General features: G+C 37.4%; 1 protein-coding gene across 3 annotated transcripts; it reads right to left on the bottom strand.

The window, feature by feature from the left end:
- Positions 1–529: 529 nt before the first annotated feature.
- INTS13 (integrator complex subunit 13) lies at positions 530–17,962 on the bottom strand. Of its 3 annotated transcripts, none has more exons than XM_032687907.1 (18): positions 17,876–17,962; positions 16,231–16,462; positions 15,237–15,311; positions 14,252–14,454; positions 13,993–14,073; positions 12,040–12,130; positions 10,769–10,897; positions 10,591–10,614; positions 9,037–9,121; positions 7,733–7,822; positions 6,765–6,854; positions 5,832–6,010; positions 4,932–5,102; positions 4,456–4,610; positions 3,323–3,553; positions 2,262–2,401; positions 1,772–1,907; positions 530–1,233 (listed from the first exon to the last, which is right to left on the bottom strand). In XM_032687907.1, exons 2-18 carry the CDS (start codon positions 16,453–16,455, stop codon positions 1,194–1,196), a joined length of 2,145 nt encoding a protein of 714 aa, XP_032543798.1. In that variant the 5' UTR covers positions 16,456–16,462; positions 17,876–17,962; the 3' UTR covers positions 530–1,193. The 3 variants fall into 3 exon arrangements, with proteins under 3 accessions (XP_032543798.1, XP_032543799.1, XP_032543800.1); XM_032687908.1 differs by lacking the exon at positions 17,876–17,962 and adding an exon at positions 17,724–17,741; XM_032687909.1 differs by lacking the exon at positions 10,591–10,614.
- Positions 17,963–18,048: the final 86 nt, after the last annotated feature.

The following is an 18,048-nucleotide window of genomic DNA, read 5'->3' as shown; positions in this document are numbered from 1 at the left end:
CTCTGTAAAAATGGTCCAGAAATCATTCAGCAGAAAACATGTCTGCATCACAGAGGCTAAATAATCACCTTGAAATTAGTCAAGAACAGCTGAACAAAGGACTCGGCTACTGATGTAAGCAAAGAACAGTTGCATGATAGTTGTGTTCAGGTCTATGCATCATTAAAGTTTCAGGCAAAAAAATACAAATATATTGATTTAGTTTCAGAGAAACTCACAAAGATGTGCCTTAAATCAACTTAAACTGTGATACAGCCAATCTGTGAGAGCTTCAGTTGCTTACAGGAGCCAGATGCAGATGAGAGGAAGGCTGAGGCACTTGGAGAGCTCAGAAAGGATTAGATCACAGGAAGTTTTCCCAGCTGAGAATTCTACTCTCCAGTAAGAGAAAAAGAGGCTCTACTCAAAGAAACTGAAGATAGATCACCTACTTCGTTATTGCACAGTCATTAATATTCAGACTAAGTCTCTTCAAAGAGCTCAGACCTAAAACCACCAGTGTCTTAGAGAGCACACTCCATCAGAAAAATAATTATTAGCAAAAAATTTATTTTACTTCTGCTTACAAAGCCTTAACTCCAACACAACAACCTGAAAGACCTTGCTTTCTAAAGACCATTTCCATTCAATTTTTAAAAGTCAACAGTTTTTAAAACCAACAGTTTTTATCTGTAAAACCCCTCACCCTCCCACCCCTTAATTCCAAACCAAGACTGGCATTTTCTCAGCTCAGTGACTCAGTGTGAGGTCTTTTCCATAATTCTGGACTCCTGAGGAAGTTTCATATAAATAAAAGTTTTCACGAACCAAAATTAACAATGTTATCAGCTTATTACAAATCACTCGAATATTTTTTTTAAACCATCACTGATTTGGAAATATTAACCAGTACTTCTGGGAAAGGACTTTAAGCTGACTAACATTTTGGATTACTTGATTTAGTCCATGGGAGCAGGGGTTTTCTTCATCCCAAAGTACAACTGGGAATGCTTCAGAACAGCTCCTGTTTGCACACAGCTCGTTTCACGTGATATGCGGATTTCGTATTTCATAGCAAAAATAGGAATAGAAAAAATGTAAAAACCAATCCAACCAGAGCTATACAATTGTATTGAAACAGTACCAAGAGCAATTCCAGCATTAAATATTTCTAGGATTTGGCCAAGTTTTGTCCAAAGGAACAGAATGAGCCATCACTGCCGGCCCGTTTTTCCATTTTCTGTTGTTTCCATTCTGAAATGCAAAACAAGTGGTGAGGCTTGTTATTGGAAATGCGATAAACAGCTTCAGAAAAAACCTATCAGACTTAAAGACTATCATAACTAGTTTTTCCATCACTGACCATCCTATCTTCCCCTGCCCCAACTATCTTATCTCCTCCTCCTACTTCTCTGAGCAGCCATCAGAGAGGTTTCTGCACAGGAACATTCCAGCAACAATTGTGAAAAGCCATCCACTATCAACCTCACCAAAAGACAAAATATTCCTGTGTCTGGAGAATATTCATGTGACTAGGGAATCCATTTGGAAAACTTGACCCCTGGCAGTTTGTTTCAAGGACTTCACCCCTTTTCACCCCTCTCACACTGACCCTTGACTACCATCACCTTAGTGACTAAAGAGGAGGTTGTTTTGTAGCTCTCCATCAACACTAAAGGCAAAGAAATGTATTTATACATTTTAATCCTCAGAAGAACAGGCTCTAATGCTGTAAACTGAAGTGTTCCTCCACACTGACACCAGCTATAGTGCTTTATTTACTGATACAAACCCATTTTCCTCTTTCAGATGTTGATACAGCTCAGCTTTGTTGTTGACAGAGTTCAAACGACCAATAAATTCCTGGTGTTTCCTAGAGTTAGCAGTGTTAATTCTGTTGCTCCATAAGGACAGCAAGGACATTGGCCCTAAAATTCCAAGTAAAAAGAGTCTAAGTGATTTAATTTCTGAATTCTTAAACCATTATAATGGCTTAAAAGAATTACAGACTATGGTAGTACATGTCAAAACCACTAATATTAAACAGCCTTATAAAAGAGGCTGAATAAACACAAAATATGCAAAATGATAACAACTGAGGAGTTGTTCCACATGAGAAGGACTCTGCTTTAAATGCAGAATCTCAACATTAAAAATTATCTTCACTGACTTAGCTTCAACTCAAAAACGTTTCACCTCACTCCTTTAGAAAATACAGAGTGATGCAATAACATCTATCTTTAAAAGAAATAATAATAAATGCTGCAGTTCTTCTGGCTTACCTTTTGCCTTTTCAACTGTGGGCATTTCATCCATTGTAATAAGAGGCTTTTTGTTGGGGGGCTCAGGAGAATCAGGGGAATCTTTGATAACCTCAGTTTCTGCCAGTTCTTCTTTCTCCCGATCCAAAAGACCTTTTAACCTTTTGGAGAGGGAAGGAGAAGAGTGAAGAAAAATAGCAGAACATAATTCTTAATACTGTTCTGTACTTCACAAAATAGTTCAGAACCCATACCATAAGAAAATTTCTTTTGACCCCTTGGAATGGGTGAAAAACAACAGGGAAGACTAGCCAAATGATCTTCTGGATAAAGCCTTTTGTAAAGAGAAGGATCTTAAAATAAAATTTCACTTCAGTTAGTCAGTGGTATTTATACCGTAGTTGTTGAGAGAGTTGATTAGTCTGAACTCTGAAGGAAAGACTAAGTAACAATGAACATACAAAAACACCACACAATTTCCTGTTACCTTTTCTAGGTGAATTCAGACCCATTCTATAGCAAACCCTTTTATCCTAGTCCCCATTTTCGTTCCACATTTGAAACTAAAACCAGTTGTAGAATGGATTTGATCATGCACAGAAAGGCATGAAGAGTCACAGCCATAGTGACAATAAAGGTGAAATGGTCCTCCTATCTGAAATGATCACAGCATGCACAAAACACATGCAAATTAAGCAAGCTCAAACAGCAACATGAATTAGAGATAGTAGGTACATGGACATTAATCCTGACGTTCAACTGAAGGGCCAAATCAATCCAAATTGTTGATCTACCAGAACACTAAACTATCTAGAGCTTAAAAGAAGATAACTGTCTGAGTTTTAAGCCATGCTCTGTATTTCTATAAAGCAGTTTAATGTCTAATAGGTGATACGGTTACAATAAAACCCAAGAGGTGACAACTGGCCCAAGAACCACATTGCTTGTAAAAATGGGAATTCGAGAAGTCCACTAAGCAGGCACTGTAATAAGATGCCCATTTCCCAAGCCTGCTAATATTTACTGATCCAAAACAACAAGAATTATTATGCTCCAATTTTATTTCACTTTGGAAAACACACCTCTCTGATTCTTGCCATGGTTTATCTGACTCATAGTCTTTGCCCAACTTCTCTGACTTGTCCTCCTTGTCTTCCCTCTTCCTGCCCCGTTTCTTGCGCTCCTCTTCCTCAGGGGGTTTGCTCCTGCAGGCCATCAGGCACTCCAGGACCCGCTGGTGCTTGTCAGAGTTGTTTATGTGTGCTCGAACCAGGGTCTCCAGCTCGTTCCACATGATCCGGTACTGCTCATCCCTGAGAAAGGCCAGGAAAAAGAAACAGTTAGGATTTCGTGAATCACTAAACCACTAAATAAAAAGTAGACCTTAAGAAACAAAGAAAGAACCTCCAAAATCAAAAATAACTCCAAATAAATTCCCTGTCCTCCTGTACTGGAGGTCTGTCCACCTGTACACTGCATTCCACATTTCCCAATTAACACTCAGAACCAAGTTTAAATTGAAATTACTTATGTCCACTGACATATCACATTTTTCACAAGATCTCACTGCCAAAAGGCACTTATGAAACCTCTCAGGTGTTTGCTAACTATGCACTGTCACGTACTGACATGCAAATTAATATTATTAAATTCTGTGGATTAAGAAACAAGAAGGAATTGCACCACATTACTGTAAATAACTTCCAGTCCTGTGGGCAAATCTGTATCTTAATGTCTTTTCAGCCAGTTCTTGGAAACACAACACACACATCACAGTGACTGAGATATCAGGATATTCTATGCTTGTTTTAAAGAAGCATCCCACATTTTAAGTAACTGCTTCAAAAGGATTTGACTATTCTAATATATCTCAATTTGAAAGCATCATTCACTTATAACATGCTTAAGTTTTCCTTTTTATTAATTGGAAATGATTCCACTTTGACTGTCCAACTTGTATCAATCACAATGACTATCTCTGCTTTCATATTTTTTATCACACTTAAAATTCTTGGGTAATAAATTGATAGAGTTCTTTTCCCCAATATACAGTACTGTGACAGCCCTTCAATGAGACAGGCAAAGGATTCACAGCACATACAACATTTAAGTTTACTATATATTATTTCTGGCTACATTTTGAAAATTTGGCATGAAAACATTAAAGTATTTCTGACAGAAGTCCAGCATGAACAAAGAGAGAGATGCATGTCACCTTTTTGGCCCCTTTCCTCTGGTACCAACAGTTGAAATGGGCAGTGGATCATTTTTCCTCTCCATGTCGACCAAATTGTAAATTGTCTTTTGACAGTTCAGAACATCCTCATCAGTCATTGCCTCCTTTACAATCACACTGGCCAATGGCACCACCTGCAAGACAAAAGAGAAGCCAATGAGACAATCTGTGTGTAAATGAAAGGCAATGGAACCATGGAACACACAACAAAATCCCACCCTCTTATCCTAAATTTAGCAGTAACTCTGGGCAGGTATAAACAGATGTGTGTTTTCTTTACCCAGCTCAAAAATTCCACCCCATTTAGATGGCATCCCAATAATCTACTGAATTAAATACAGAGTACATCAGTGAAAATAAACTGATTTTGTGGTGATTTATCATAACAACAGAGTTAATAATTCATCAAGTGGCAAGGTGAAACTTAATCTAGAAGAGAACAAAAGATTACTTACAGCTTGCATGTTGAAGATGGTGGTCTGAGAAATAATCATAGGCCAGTAACGAGTGTGTTTCTCTAACTGATCTTTTGCACGTTCCAATGGAATTTCAAGACTTCCATCGATCTTATATCTGGGCTCTAGAAAAGGAGTTAATCGGTTTTCCCTCATAAATTCACCAAAATCCTAATGATAACCAAACAAGATACAATTAGGCATTTCTCTAACACAGGAACTTTCACTGAATGGGCTTATCACTAACCTGCACCACCCCCTCTGCTCTCCCTGGCCCTGCCAATCTGAGCCCTTTGCCAGCTTTCACATGGTGAACATAAAAACAGTGGTATACAAACGTGGGTTAAAAATCCAGGAGGAGGCCTTCTGGATCTGCAAGGTATTTCATGTATGGTAAGAGTTATACCATATTTTTCCAGAGGCCATTCTGCTTGTTTACAAGAGATACAAAGGATATGTTGAAAAAAATAAAGGAAATGCAAAATTAATGCCAGCTGATTGTCTGCTCCATACCAGGGTTCAAAGCTGACAATTTCATCTTTTCTATTTACTGTACAAACCATTCCTGTGCAATCTATCCTTCTGACAATAACTGGGAGATAGTCCTATGTGTATCCCACCCATAGGAAAAATTTACCAAGAAAAATGTTACTCTAGACCCAGAACAAATTTAAACACTCATAGTGCATAAGGAGGCAAGTACTTCTTTGACACATCAAGTATTTTATGAAGTAGAACAAGCAGATGTACTATTTTGTATTAAATATTAGTACAAAGAAAGTTTGGCCATGCAATCCACTCCAGCTCTCCAGAAAGTGCACCAACACTTCCTTCACACATCTACTGTGATGTAGAAGAGGAGCAACAGTTCAGAAGAAAAAAAAACCTAAAGGATCTTACTGTAATCCTGTAGTCAGTGACTCTTCCACCACACCCTTCACTAATTGATGGGGGATCTTCTAGAATTGACCTGGAGCTGCTTAAAACATGCAAAAATATTTCCCCTCCGTGGCTGCTGAGCATGTGACTTATCACTTTGGAGCCAGACTTGCGTGGCTGTTCCAACAGAACTGAACGACCTGTTGGCAATGGGATCAGTTTTATTAGTTACTGCCTGCTGCAATTTTTAATTAAAACTACATAAATAAATATGAAACAGCTCTACTGCAGAAACATCCTCATTAAAACCAACTTCCAAGAAGTAATAAAATAACCACTTGGGTGTAAAGGCATCAGTTGATACCTGTTCTTAGTGCTTGAAATGGATGTAGTTTCTTGGGAGACAGAGGAGTAAAACTTCCTTTGCCTTGTTTCCAGTAAAACAAACTATGCATAAAAGGGTACATTCTTCAAATAAGTTGCTTGTTATGAGGGAGTAAAAATAGCAAAAATATCTGAAATATGCTATTAATTTCGGTTCATTTTTATTAATCAAAAGTACTTTTTCAATATAGAATCTTTAGAGAAAAATACATGAAAATACTTTTTAATGAAACCACTGCACACTTAGACATTCAAATTACTTGACTGAAGAAAACATTCCATTGAAAGGATGTTTGTAATGCAATTTTGCTTGCAAACACACAAACATTGATTTTAATACTTGTTCCTTCTTTACATCTTTTCTCCCATCTTGAAGTTTCAAAACAATCCCATTCACCTTTGAGGACATTTAACAACTTTCTTCTCTTATTTATAGGGCATGTTACAACAAACTTGATATTTTTACAGTGTGTAGACATTTAGTGATACACAACCCAAAATGTGCTAAGTACTCTAATTGCAGTATTGAAAATTAAAACATTAAATAATTAGCCAAGCACACAAATTTACCATTGAGGAGGAAGTTTGTAAGGCATGAAGAAGGTCTGCTATTTACATCTACTGGTGAAATTCTGTATGCTCCAGTACAATAGTGCAGCTCTGAAAAACAGAAATGAGCAGAGAGGTTGAGTGCAACTCCACAGACAGGAAAAACAATCCACAAAATAAAAGGAAGAGGGAGGAAGTTAGTTCACAACCAGCAGAACTAAAGGTCTGGATGCCTCTCAATCTCAAAGCCTGCTCCCTTCACCATCTCCTTGCAATGGTTCACTGGGAGGATTCCCAAGCCCCCTCAGCTCTGAGACCCCAAGACATTCCCAAGCCCTGCTTCCAACAGGAACCCCAGCTCTTTATCTCTTGAAATATTTCAATGTATAGTCTTTATTTCTTTTATCTGTATTTTTGACTTGCTGGTTCAATGAGTCAACATTTATTGCTAATAGTTTCCAGGGGATTCCTGTGTTACCTCAGGAATTCCCTTTCCCTCCTGTACTCAGACTTGGGTAGAGGTCTCTCCCTTATTCAGAAAGTAACACAGAGGGACTAGTCTACTGATAGTAGCATTGGATACATTTAATTTCCTTATAAACCTTTTATAGTAAAGACAGTACTCTGATCCCACACCCCCGAAACAATAATTAAAACTGAAAAGAATTCAACATCTCAAAGCCACTATGATAAAAAACCACTGTGGAACTGATGAGGCCCTGTGAGAGGGGCAAATAATTTTAGTTAAGGAACAATTTCATGATACTTCAGAGCAAATTAAAAATCAAAGCAATAAAAGCATTGCACCTCTCTCACCTCATACCCAAACAAGTACAACCATTAGTAAAGCAGGGTGTGCTCAGAGCTTATAGAGCCAGAGGTAAAGGCAAGGAGCAAATCCCCTCCTTCTGCAGGTTCTCACAGTGCACAGTGGGGACAGTGCTCAACACCAGCTCAAAACCAGCTCTGGAAGGTTCTATGCTACCTACCCACACTGTTTGTCCGAGGGGTGCACCATTTCAATGTAACAGTTTCCTTAAAAGTGCCTTCTCTGCTATTGCCACCCACGTGATTATCACCTGCAGAGAAAGGCAGACAAAGGGGGTGATCAACCACATTTTCTTTACTACAGCAAAACAACTCTGAACTTTTAAGGTATAAAATACATAAACATGAGCATATACTGACCAGACATGTTTTATTATTAAAATCCCTTCATACAAGGTCTCACTGGTAACTGGTCCTGCAAAAACCACCTGAAGGCCTTAAACCAGATATTATCAATATTCTTTTACATTAAACTACATTTCTTCTAGTGAGCTTTAAGAGTCTTTATGATCTTTGGCTCATATTGTCTCAGGAAAGAATTAACTGAGTTCTGCATGAAGTTTCAGAATTACACAGTCCCTGAAGATGCCCAAATCCCCAATATTTGGAAGGAAAAACACAGACATCACCAGGCAACACCACTGGGTTGGGCCAGCAACGAAGTGGGCAGGGTAGAGTCTAATCTTACAAGTAAGTTTTGTTTCATATCAGACATTTACACATGAAAGATTAGTCTGATGTGCTTATTAACCTGCAAAAGTTATTATAAAACTACTTCTGAGCCCTTCCAATAAAACTTTAAGCTTTCAACATCTTAATACAAATTCAGGTGAGTCCCAATTCATTACTGTGACACTTTATTCTTTTCCATCAGTCTTTAATCCTACACTCTACTAAAATATGGGGGACAGATGACAGAGGAGTTCCTTCCTTTTCCTCATAGTAATGGTAATCCCCTTACGAGGAAAAAAGGCACTAACTCTCCAAAATGGCTATTTATGGACCACAGGACTTTTAATTCCACTAATACAGAAGTTCTAATCTGATTTATTAACAAAATTTTACATCAAGTACTGTTTCCTCTACAAAATAATTTTGCATAAGGCTTAGTGTTGTGTTTTTCTAACCTCGAGTTATTAAAAACTCACTGCAGAGGAACACTGGGTAATAATTCCAAATTCAGAAAGAAAATAGGAGGTATTTCAAATCTCACAGAAATATCCTGAACATATGTGAAAGTGACCTCTTTTTTCACTGCCATATCCTTATTACTGTATTAAAACACACCAATAATGAGTAAAACTCCAATGCCATCATTACAAGGGAAGTTTTTTGGGTTGCAAGGAACTGAAGAATCTGCTCCTCTAGCCTGGAATTCCCATGAATTTGAAGCTCACAACCTTTCTTTGTGAATAATTCCAGCTAGCTGATCCAAAGCCACCTTTGGAGGCCTATTTCTACTCACCACTCTTTAAAAAGTCAACATGTGCCTCTTTGTGATGAAGCAACTCCACATCATAGTTGGCTGATGTATTAGCATGTTGTTCTTCCTTTAAAACAGAAAGGCAGAAAGAAGGAATATAATTACTTTGGCTAAAGGCCACCATTTTCAGAAATGAATCATTCTACATTTACCTTTCACTCCAGAAAGAAACAAAAAAAGTCTCCAACGTGCCTCAGACAACAATGGGATTGCAACGCTGAGGAAACTGCTCTCTGAGCTGTTTAAAGGTGCAGCCACCTGCTTTTTCTGTTTTTTTTTTTGGAACCCTCTTCCTCTTTTTACAGGTTTCATGACAAGTTGCATAGTGTAAAAGAGATAAAAATTAGGCTTTATTTAAATCAGGGAAGGAAAACTACAATATGTGGGATACCACCAGCACTTACAACTGTCTGAGCAACAAATGGTCACTGCAGGGCAGAGTGACAATTACTTTTCATAATTAAACATCTTAAGAATCCAACCCAAAAAACACACTTTGAACTTACAATCATTTCCTTCCACTTAGAAGATCTAAGAGTGCACCTCTTTACACTTTGATAATTTCACAATGGTGTTCTGCAAAGAGGACACTGCATCTTTAGACAGCCACAGAGGACTAGCAAAAACAGAACAGTAAGTTTGGTAATTTATTCCAAGTTTAAAAACAAAAATTAAAAAAAAAAAAAGAGAGGAAAAAACCCACAGAAAACCCAACACAGTCTATCACTATAAGGACAAAGGCAGAAGGGAGAAGCATAACAGCAGCACACAGGTCAGAAAGTTTCAGACAAGGTATTTGCAAACTTAAGTCACATTGATGCCACGACCCATGCTCAAAGTTTCATTAAAGCTGTGAAAATAATTTTAATATCATATTTTAACTTGTAAAATCCATACAATACCGCTAGTTTTCAAAGATGCAATTGCTGATTGACTGTATCAGAAGGTAATGGATTTTTTAAATCATGGAAGTAACCTGCCCCTGCCCTTTTTGTTTGTTTGAATACTGACACTTCTGTTTCAAATTTCTCTTGCTGCCTGATCAGAAAATGACTGTAAACTTAATCCCTGACATTCTCAGTTGTAAAATATATTAAAACAGGGACATAAACAACTTCTACCACAAGATTTAATTGAATATGTTTCTTAACCAGCAATATCCTGTCCCAGTTTCTTGTTCATGGATCTTCAAACTAGAAAACCTACCGGGAAACCCTTAGTCAAAACCCAGCTCTCAGTTACAAACACCTTTATGTTGGGTGGGCATGGTAATGAAACAGAGGAAAAAGAGACTCACTATGCCACTATAATGCACAAGGGTCAAGAATATCTAAACACAACTAGAAAAAGAGAAAAGAATCACAGACAAATTAATCTGAGGTAAATAAGATTATATATTTATATAAAGTAATACAAACAGAACTGAAATAACGCTTGTATTGCTACATCAAAAATTGAGATTCAGCAATACAACTTTTTTGTTCTGTGATCCTTCTTTACTTTTTTTTTATTTCCCCCTTCTTGATTTTTACTAACCTGGTCACAGACATTGAATGTGGGCTAATAAAATAAAAAACAAAACAAAACAAAACAGAAAATATGATATGGAGAGAAAAACAATGTAAAAATTCAATTAAAATAAACATCAAAAAGTTTTCAAACAAATTTAGAAGTGATGCAGCAAGTTCACACAAAGCTGTAGACACAATATTACCTTCATGGGGATGTTCGTGATGGTGGTTGAAGCCAAATCAAAGTGTTGTTGCACTAAAAGATTCAATTTTGTGGCCAAATGCCTCCCTGCACGGACACTGTGTACTTCACTGGTCAGGACAGGTGAGAGCTGAAACAAAGGGACACGTGGAATTCATGGATTAGGCTCTAATATCATGGAACAGTTCATTCAAAACTCATAAAATAAGTATTTACACTGCTAAGTTTAAAGGGGAAAAACTACCATCCAAAAAACCCACAGCAAGGGAAACAACAAGGAAGAAGCACAAATAATATCTAATTCAGAATCTGAAGGTTATGTCACTTGCTACAATTGCAATTACTACAAATGGTAGAAAAAAAAATTCAGGAGTGCTAAAAAAATCTGGGTCATTAAATGTTAACAGGAAGAGTTTTTCTTTCTTTTAGCTACTGAGTAACAGGAGCAAAGTAATTTTTATAAGGACTGTCAGTGCATCATATATACACGTAGAAAATAAACAGAAGCCTTGAGATGTATCTGATTTTTCTTCAGCCAAAAAGAGCATTGGTTTGGGGCTTAAAAAAAAACCAACTACAAAAAACCCCCCCAACCAAACACACAAAAAAAAATCCCAAACAACAAAACCAAAACAAAAAACCACCAAACAAAACCAAAACAAAAAACCACCAAACAAAACCAAAACAAAAAAAACCAAAGAAAAGCCCCAAAACTAGAATAACAAGAACAACAACTAAAAAAAAAATCAAATCAAAACAAAAAAACAATAAGAAACCCAAAATCAAACCCAAACAAAAAAATAATAAAAAAACCCCAATCAAACCCCTCAAAAAATCCCCAAACCCAGTAACAATTATCCAAAAAAACCCCACCAAAAATCCCAATCAACCAGGAAAAAAAAAAATCCCAAAACCCAAGCCCAGTGAACTGCCTTACAAAGGGAATTAGAATTCAATTTATTCTCTTCTGTTCACTTTTTTTTTAGTACAACTACAGCAGAGTTTTGCAGAAAAGAATGTCAGGAAGGTAGCTGTTACAGTCCTTTTTATTTATTAAATAATATGCAGGACTAGATGCCTTTTGTGTTGCGATGACTTTTTTCTTGTGCCTTTTTTCATTCTTACAGACAGCACAGTAAAATGCAGAGCAATTGATGAATACACTGCTAAATATTTTGTATGTACATGGTTTCCAACAACCACCACACGTGGTTTTGCTGCTGAACAACTAACAATAATTTGCAATAAGTTTTCTCTTTTTTAGCTCCTCACCTCTTTTTTAGGACGATCTGAAACAAGGCTGTCTTCTCCAACTGGGTATGTGTGGATTAACACCAGTTCACATTTCTGAATCTGCATTAGACTGAAAAATAAAAACATTTTGTTTAGCCTACTATCTCATAGAAATTGAATCCATTTTGATTTCTACAACACAGAATTATAAATATATATTAACAACACGGTGTTTCTGAAAGCATCCTGTAGAAACGAGGTTACACTAATGATTTCCAAAGCAAATACTTCAAAATAAGCTTTTATCAGAACAAAAATAAAAACATGACATTTGTGGCTCTTCAAATGCTACAGCACTCGTTTCTTTTTGGACATATTACTGGTGCAACCTTCTTCAGCTTTACCCAGCTAAAAAGTGACACTAGAGAGGATTTGTGCCTCCAAGTGGGTATTAATAAGGGGATTCCATGACCATGAAAACAACTACCCAAATAATACATCGATATGTATTATTATTATAATAGGATATATATAATTATAGGATTATTACTATTACTACTTGCAATCGGATATGTCTGTCACGTATTGGCCTCACAAGTCACCAACGTGCCTGTAACAAATGTGGATAAAGCCTTCCCAAATCTTCGTCCGCGAAGCCCAGCCATGACTATTACTACTATTATTATTATTGTTATTATTATTGTTATTGTTGTTATTGGATATATGCTTATATCCTAATGTGGTTCAAAGATCAAGACATTGTTTCACATCTCTACCTACAGGAATGAGACCATTTTTCTGTCTTTACAGTGGACTCAGAACCTGATTCCCTGGACAAATCCTTTATACATCTATGAAGCTGCAACTGCAGCAGGAAAACACAGGAGACTCCTGCTATTCAAGTGCCTGAGGTGCAACCAGGAATAGGATCTCGAGCTACTGTACACTTTACAAGGCAACACAGTGATTTAGAAATTAAAAACTAGATTTAAAGAAGTTAGTTGTTAGAGTCAAAGAAAGATTAATGTAAAAATAACACAGTATTGTCAAGAAAAAGATGCATTAGATGAATTACTGCTGAGAAACACACAGGATTTAACGAGGCACCGTTATGTGACTCCTTTTAGGGCAAGATGGAAAAGGTAACAAGCTAAAGAAAACCTGTCCTATGAGGATAAAGGATGACATTGGAAAGAGAATGTTTATACAATATCACGATTTACTACCTTCTATTTAACCGACTCTTTCAAACAGCTCATTGGAGTAAGTTTTATTAAAAAAAATACATCCACATTTCAGAGAGGATATGCCAGGCATGTGCAGAGTGAGAGAAACTCAATTAAGCTCCTTAATAAAATAACAGTAAGTAATAGTAAGTAATAATAATAATAATATTATAATATTTATTTTAGTAGTATCTTGACATATTTATTAATATTACAGCATTAATATATATTTTATATTATAGATTACTTATATATATTTTAATATACTTATATATTATATAAAAGTATATTTATATAAATAGATTTTAACATACTTATATAAATTATATTTCAATATATTTACATTATTATATATTTACTATATTAATATATATACATATAAAAGTATTTTAAATATATTTATAGAAGTATATTTTAATATTTTAAGCCCCAAAATATATTACATAATAGATGTAGATTACTATCCATTTATAAGACATCAATACATATTAAATATATATTTTTAGACAAGAAAACCAATAATAAACAAATATTGATAATATTAATAGAAACTGATGATTATATTGGTCATTACAATAATAATGATGATAATACTATTGATAATAATGATAATAAGTGTGTAAAAAGCAAAATAATATCAGTAACAATAACAAGAATAATAAGAAAACTGTGTAAAAAGCAATACTCACAGGTCAATAATAATAATAATAATAATAATAATAATAATAATAATAATAATAGTAACTGTGTAAAAAGCAATACTTACTGGTCAGAGTTGGCTGCCAGCTTGTTATGCTCATGGATGGTCTCCTGAACACAATCCTCCAGCATCCGAACATGACTATCACTGGAAAAAGATAGGGAATTTCTTTTAATGCCAGATCATCAACCCTCTGGTTCAAAGCACCACTGAACATTCCTCTATTTCCAGACCTCCATAAACAACACTTCTAATAAGGCAAAGAAGGCACCTAATACATGTCTGAGATGACCCTCTACGGGTGGATGGCCACGATCCCACGCACCTCTTGGCGTTGGTGATGCAGATGATCCTGCCCCTGTTCCCGACACGCTCCGCGTTCTCCAGGAGGGTGGTGCGGGCCTCGTGCTGGTACTCGGTGATCTTGCACAGAGCCTCCACCGCTGCCACCAGCCCGTGCAGGATGCTGCAGCACTCGGGGTCTGCTCGGGGGTTCGGGGGCCCCACAGCTGCCAGGGCTGCCATCAGCTGGTGAAAAACAGGGAAATGAGCACCGGTATGTCCTTTCCATCCAGCTGGAATGTCATCACTTTAACGCGCTAATTAATATTGTTGGGAGACAAACAAACAGGACAACTAACCAGCATTGTATGTTGGCGGCCTTCTGGGAAACATCTGGCTCTAAATCAACCTCTGGAATTCAATTTATTAATTGTTACTGAGCCTTGAAAATATAATATCCTCATTTTTTGTTTAGATTTTGGGGGTTTTGTTGTTTCTGTTTTGGTTTGGGAAGTTTTGGTTGGTTGGGGTTTTTTGTTTCATTTGTTGTGGGTTTTTTGTTTGTTGTCTGTCTCTTTGTGGGGTGTTTTTTGTGTTGTTTCTTTTTAAGCCCCAAACCGATGTTCTTGTTGGTTGGGGAAAAAAAATCAGATGTATCTCACGGTTTGTGTTTATTTTCTGTGTCTGTATTATGATGCACTTACAGGTTTATTTGCCTACCATGCAAATGTTAAAAAAAAAAGAAGGAATTTAATAAGTAGCACCAAATTACAGAAGAAATACATATTAAAATAAATAATATGAAATTAGTGATGTAAGTCTATAGTGAAAGACTCTTTAAATTTTAAAAGCTGTCTGTAGAGTAATCCAGGCTCACAGGCAGCTACTTGAAATTGTTATGCAACAATTTCAGACCAGATCCACCAACATTTTAATTAACCAGAGTTATTTCATACTAAACATAGTGAAATGTTGCTATTTATTTCACAATTAAACTACACCTACAAGAGACCAGCTACAAACCATACCTCCTGCAAGTTCTGATCTTCTTGAGTCCAAGAATTCAAGACATGAGCTCCAGAATCACTCACAATGAAATTCACCTGAAAGGATCAAAAAATCATATGTAAGATAACAGATATTATATTGTTATTTCCCCAAATCCAAGCAAATATGAATTACACTCCTTTTTCCTGATGTTCTGGAGATGTGCAATGACAAAGCAAATTCAAAATAACACAACAAACCACCAAAATCACACACTCCTGACATGTTCAGTTTTCCCTTTAGCAATATGAATAACAACTTCTTACTCTGTTTATATTTTTAAGCCATAAAACCAATCTCTACACCAAATTAGAACTGCAGATTATTAAGTATTTCAATAATTATGCAATCTTTTCAGCAGAACAGCTACAAAATAAAATCTAATACTGCAATACTGCACATCATTCTCCAAGGACTGTCACAGTATATCATGAGGTAAATATCCAACAAAATTTAAAAAACATCACCTAGGAAAACATATTTAGAAAAAACAGGGAACTGTGTGTGCCAGGAAGCACTCCCACTTTCCCAAACTGGCAGTTTCAGGGTGATCCTACCTCTTCCTCAAGCCAAGAATTCCTTCAAAGTTGACACCATAAACTTTATGAAAAGCTACCAAGTGTGTCTAGCAACAAAATTCAGTTTGAAGCAATACCTCACAAGCTTTTGTAAAGTTACAGCTCAGGACAACAAGGGAATAAATCTCTAAGTTGCCCTAAAACCCTTCTTCATCTCTTGTGTTAAGTTATAAACTGACAGTAAGACAATGAAAGGTACCAAAATTAAATATGTTATAGGATTCATATATTACTAAAACCAACTTAAAGTGCTGTAAAGTGTAACAGCAGCAGAAAGAAATTTTAAATAATAAATTATATTTCATATTTCAATCTAACCAACAGTTAATGATTTAAAAACACTTAAATATAAAAGAAAGATATTCCTCATACCATCAAGAAGGCTGGAAGAACTTACCAGTTTCTTGAAAGGGAAGATATCATACATTATTCTACAGTACTCCATGGATGATTCCACGGAGCAGGTCCATAGGGACTTGGAGATGGGTGCCAGAGGGATAATTCCCTGTGTCCTGTTCTTCACTAACATGTCAAATTCAACGTGTTGCCTGCATGATTCTGCCATGTAGGGGCAGTGATCCACCACGAAAACAGTTTTATGAGACTCAGAAAATATTTTCATTTTCTTCCTAAAAGAAACAAGACATCAAAATCAGGGAGAAACTGTAGAAACTGTCCCTGCCCACGGTCCCTTCCAACCCAAACCATGCTGTGATTCTATGATTCTGTTATAACTTTGACAGAACTGTTCAGAGTTTTTAAAAAAAACACAAAAATCCCCACTTCAAAAATCTATTTACATGGAGACAAACATTCCTCTTGAACTCTAACTAATCCATATTTAGCAGACTAGGTTTATAACCAGAAGAAAATATTTTTTCTCAGAAAGAAAAATGCAGAAAAAAGATTATACTGCTGAGAAGGCAACAAGAATTCACAGTATTGCCCTCTTCACTTCCCTAGTTAAAAGAAACTTAAAAAAATAAGCAGAAACTGCTTCCTACTTAAAGCTTATTTCCTAAAAAAAGTTACATGGAAAAAACCAACTTATGATTAAGCTTTACAGAACTTCAAGTAGCATAATCAGACTTTAAACTGATTTTCAACCTTTACTTTGATAAACACCTCTTGATTTTTAAACTCATATTTGCATCTGTACTTCAGTCTCTCACTGATAAATACACCAAGTGTGAAATCATAGTGTAAATGTTTCTTATCCAGCAAGGCTTAAAGGAGCTCTCCTTGTGTTCTTCCCAACTATGCAGCCTGAGCCCTCTGCAATGGAGTGTGGAGCATCTTCCTGTTCCACATCCACAGCCTGAGTCTTCCTTTCCCACAGCACAACTGAGAGAATTATCTCTGGAAGAACATCAGACCCTTGTGTTAGGGTGGACATCTTTGCTCAGGGACCCAAACTACATAAGAAAACTAATCTTAGAGTAGTCTTAGACTAGCTACTCAGAGCACTGAACTTCAATCACACACTTCCCATCAAATGCATGCAGCTTCCAGATGTTTCCATATGGTTTCAGGGAATCCCAGAATCGCTGGGGTTGGGAGGGCCCTCTGGAAACCATCCAGTCCAAGGCAAGGTCACCTGGAGCAGGTGACACAGGGACGCGTCCAGGTGGGTTTGGAATGTCTCCAGAGGGGGAGACTCCCCGCCCTTCCTGGGCAGCTCTTCCAGGGCTCGGATTAAGAAGCTCCTCCTCGTGCTGAGGTGGAACTTCTCGTGTTTCTATTGCTCCTCGTCCTGTCGCGGGGCACCACCGAGAGGTCTATCAGTTTCCACCATAATAACCTATTTTTCCACGTAATTCTGCTGAATTACAAAACACACGACCCCCAAAAACCCACAAACGAGCTCATTTAAAAAAACCCCTAAAATACCAAAGCAACGAAGACCACACAAGTCAAGACTGGGGCCGCATCTCGCTCTTGGTGGGGGGCTGGACGAGGAGGAGGTTTGTGCCGTGCCCCGAGCCCAGCACCCAGGTGCGGGGGGCGGGTGAAGCGTTCGGCGCCCGCTGCGCGTTCCTCACCTGGGCCGGCTCCTCCTGTGGTGCAGCAGCCCCGCTCCCGCTCCTCGGCGCGCCCGGGCGCGGCCGCGGCCCCGCTCGGCGGAGGAGGAGGAGGAGGGACGAGCCCCGCGGGCCGCCCTAGACGGGGCCAGGCGCGGTCGCCTCCGGCCGGGCGCCCTCCATGCGGCTGAGCC

The sequence above is a fragment of the Chiroxiphia lanceolata genome, chromosome 5 (genome assembly GCF_009829145.1).
Source record: "Chiroxiphia lanceolata isolate bChiLan1 chromosome 5, bChiLan1.pri, whole genome shotgun sequence".
Lineage (NCBI taxonomy): Eukaryota > Metazoa > Chordata > Aves > Passeriformes > Pipridae > Chiroxiphia > Chiroxiphia lanceolata.
This window is presented reverse-complemented; position numbering and strand designations above follow the sequence as displayed.

Excerpts from the sequence above, each read along its gene's own strand:
- INTS13 (XM_032687907.1), bottom strand. The coding sequence starts at position 16,455 with ATGAAAATATTTTCTGAGTCTCATAAAACTGTTTTCGTGGTGGATCAC. Across the intron at positions 14,455-15,236 it reads AAGATCAGAACTTGCAGGAG|CTGATGGCAGCCCTGGCAGC; the intron begins GTATGGTTTGTA and ends GTTTTTCACCAG. Across the intron at positions 3,554-4,455 it reads AGAGGAAAGGGGCCAAAAAG|GGATGAGCAGTACCGGATCA; the intron begins GTGACATGCATC and ends GGCCTTTCTCAG.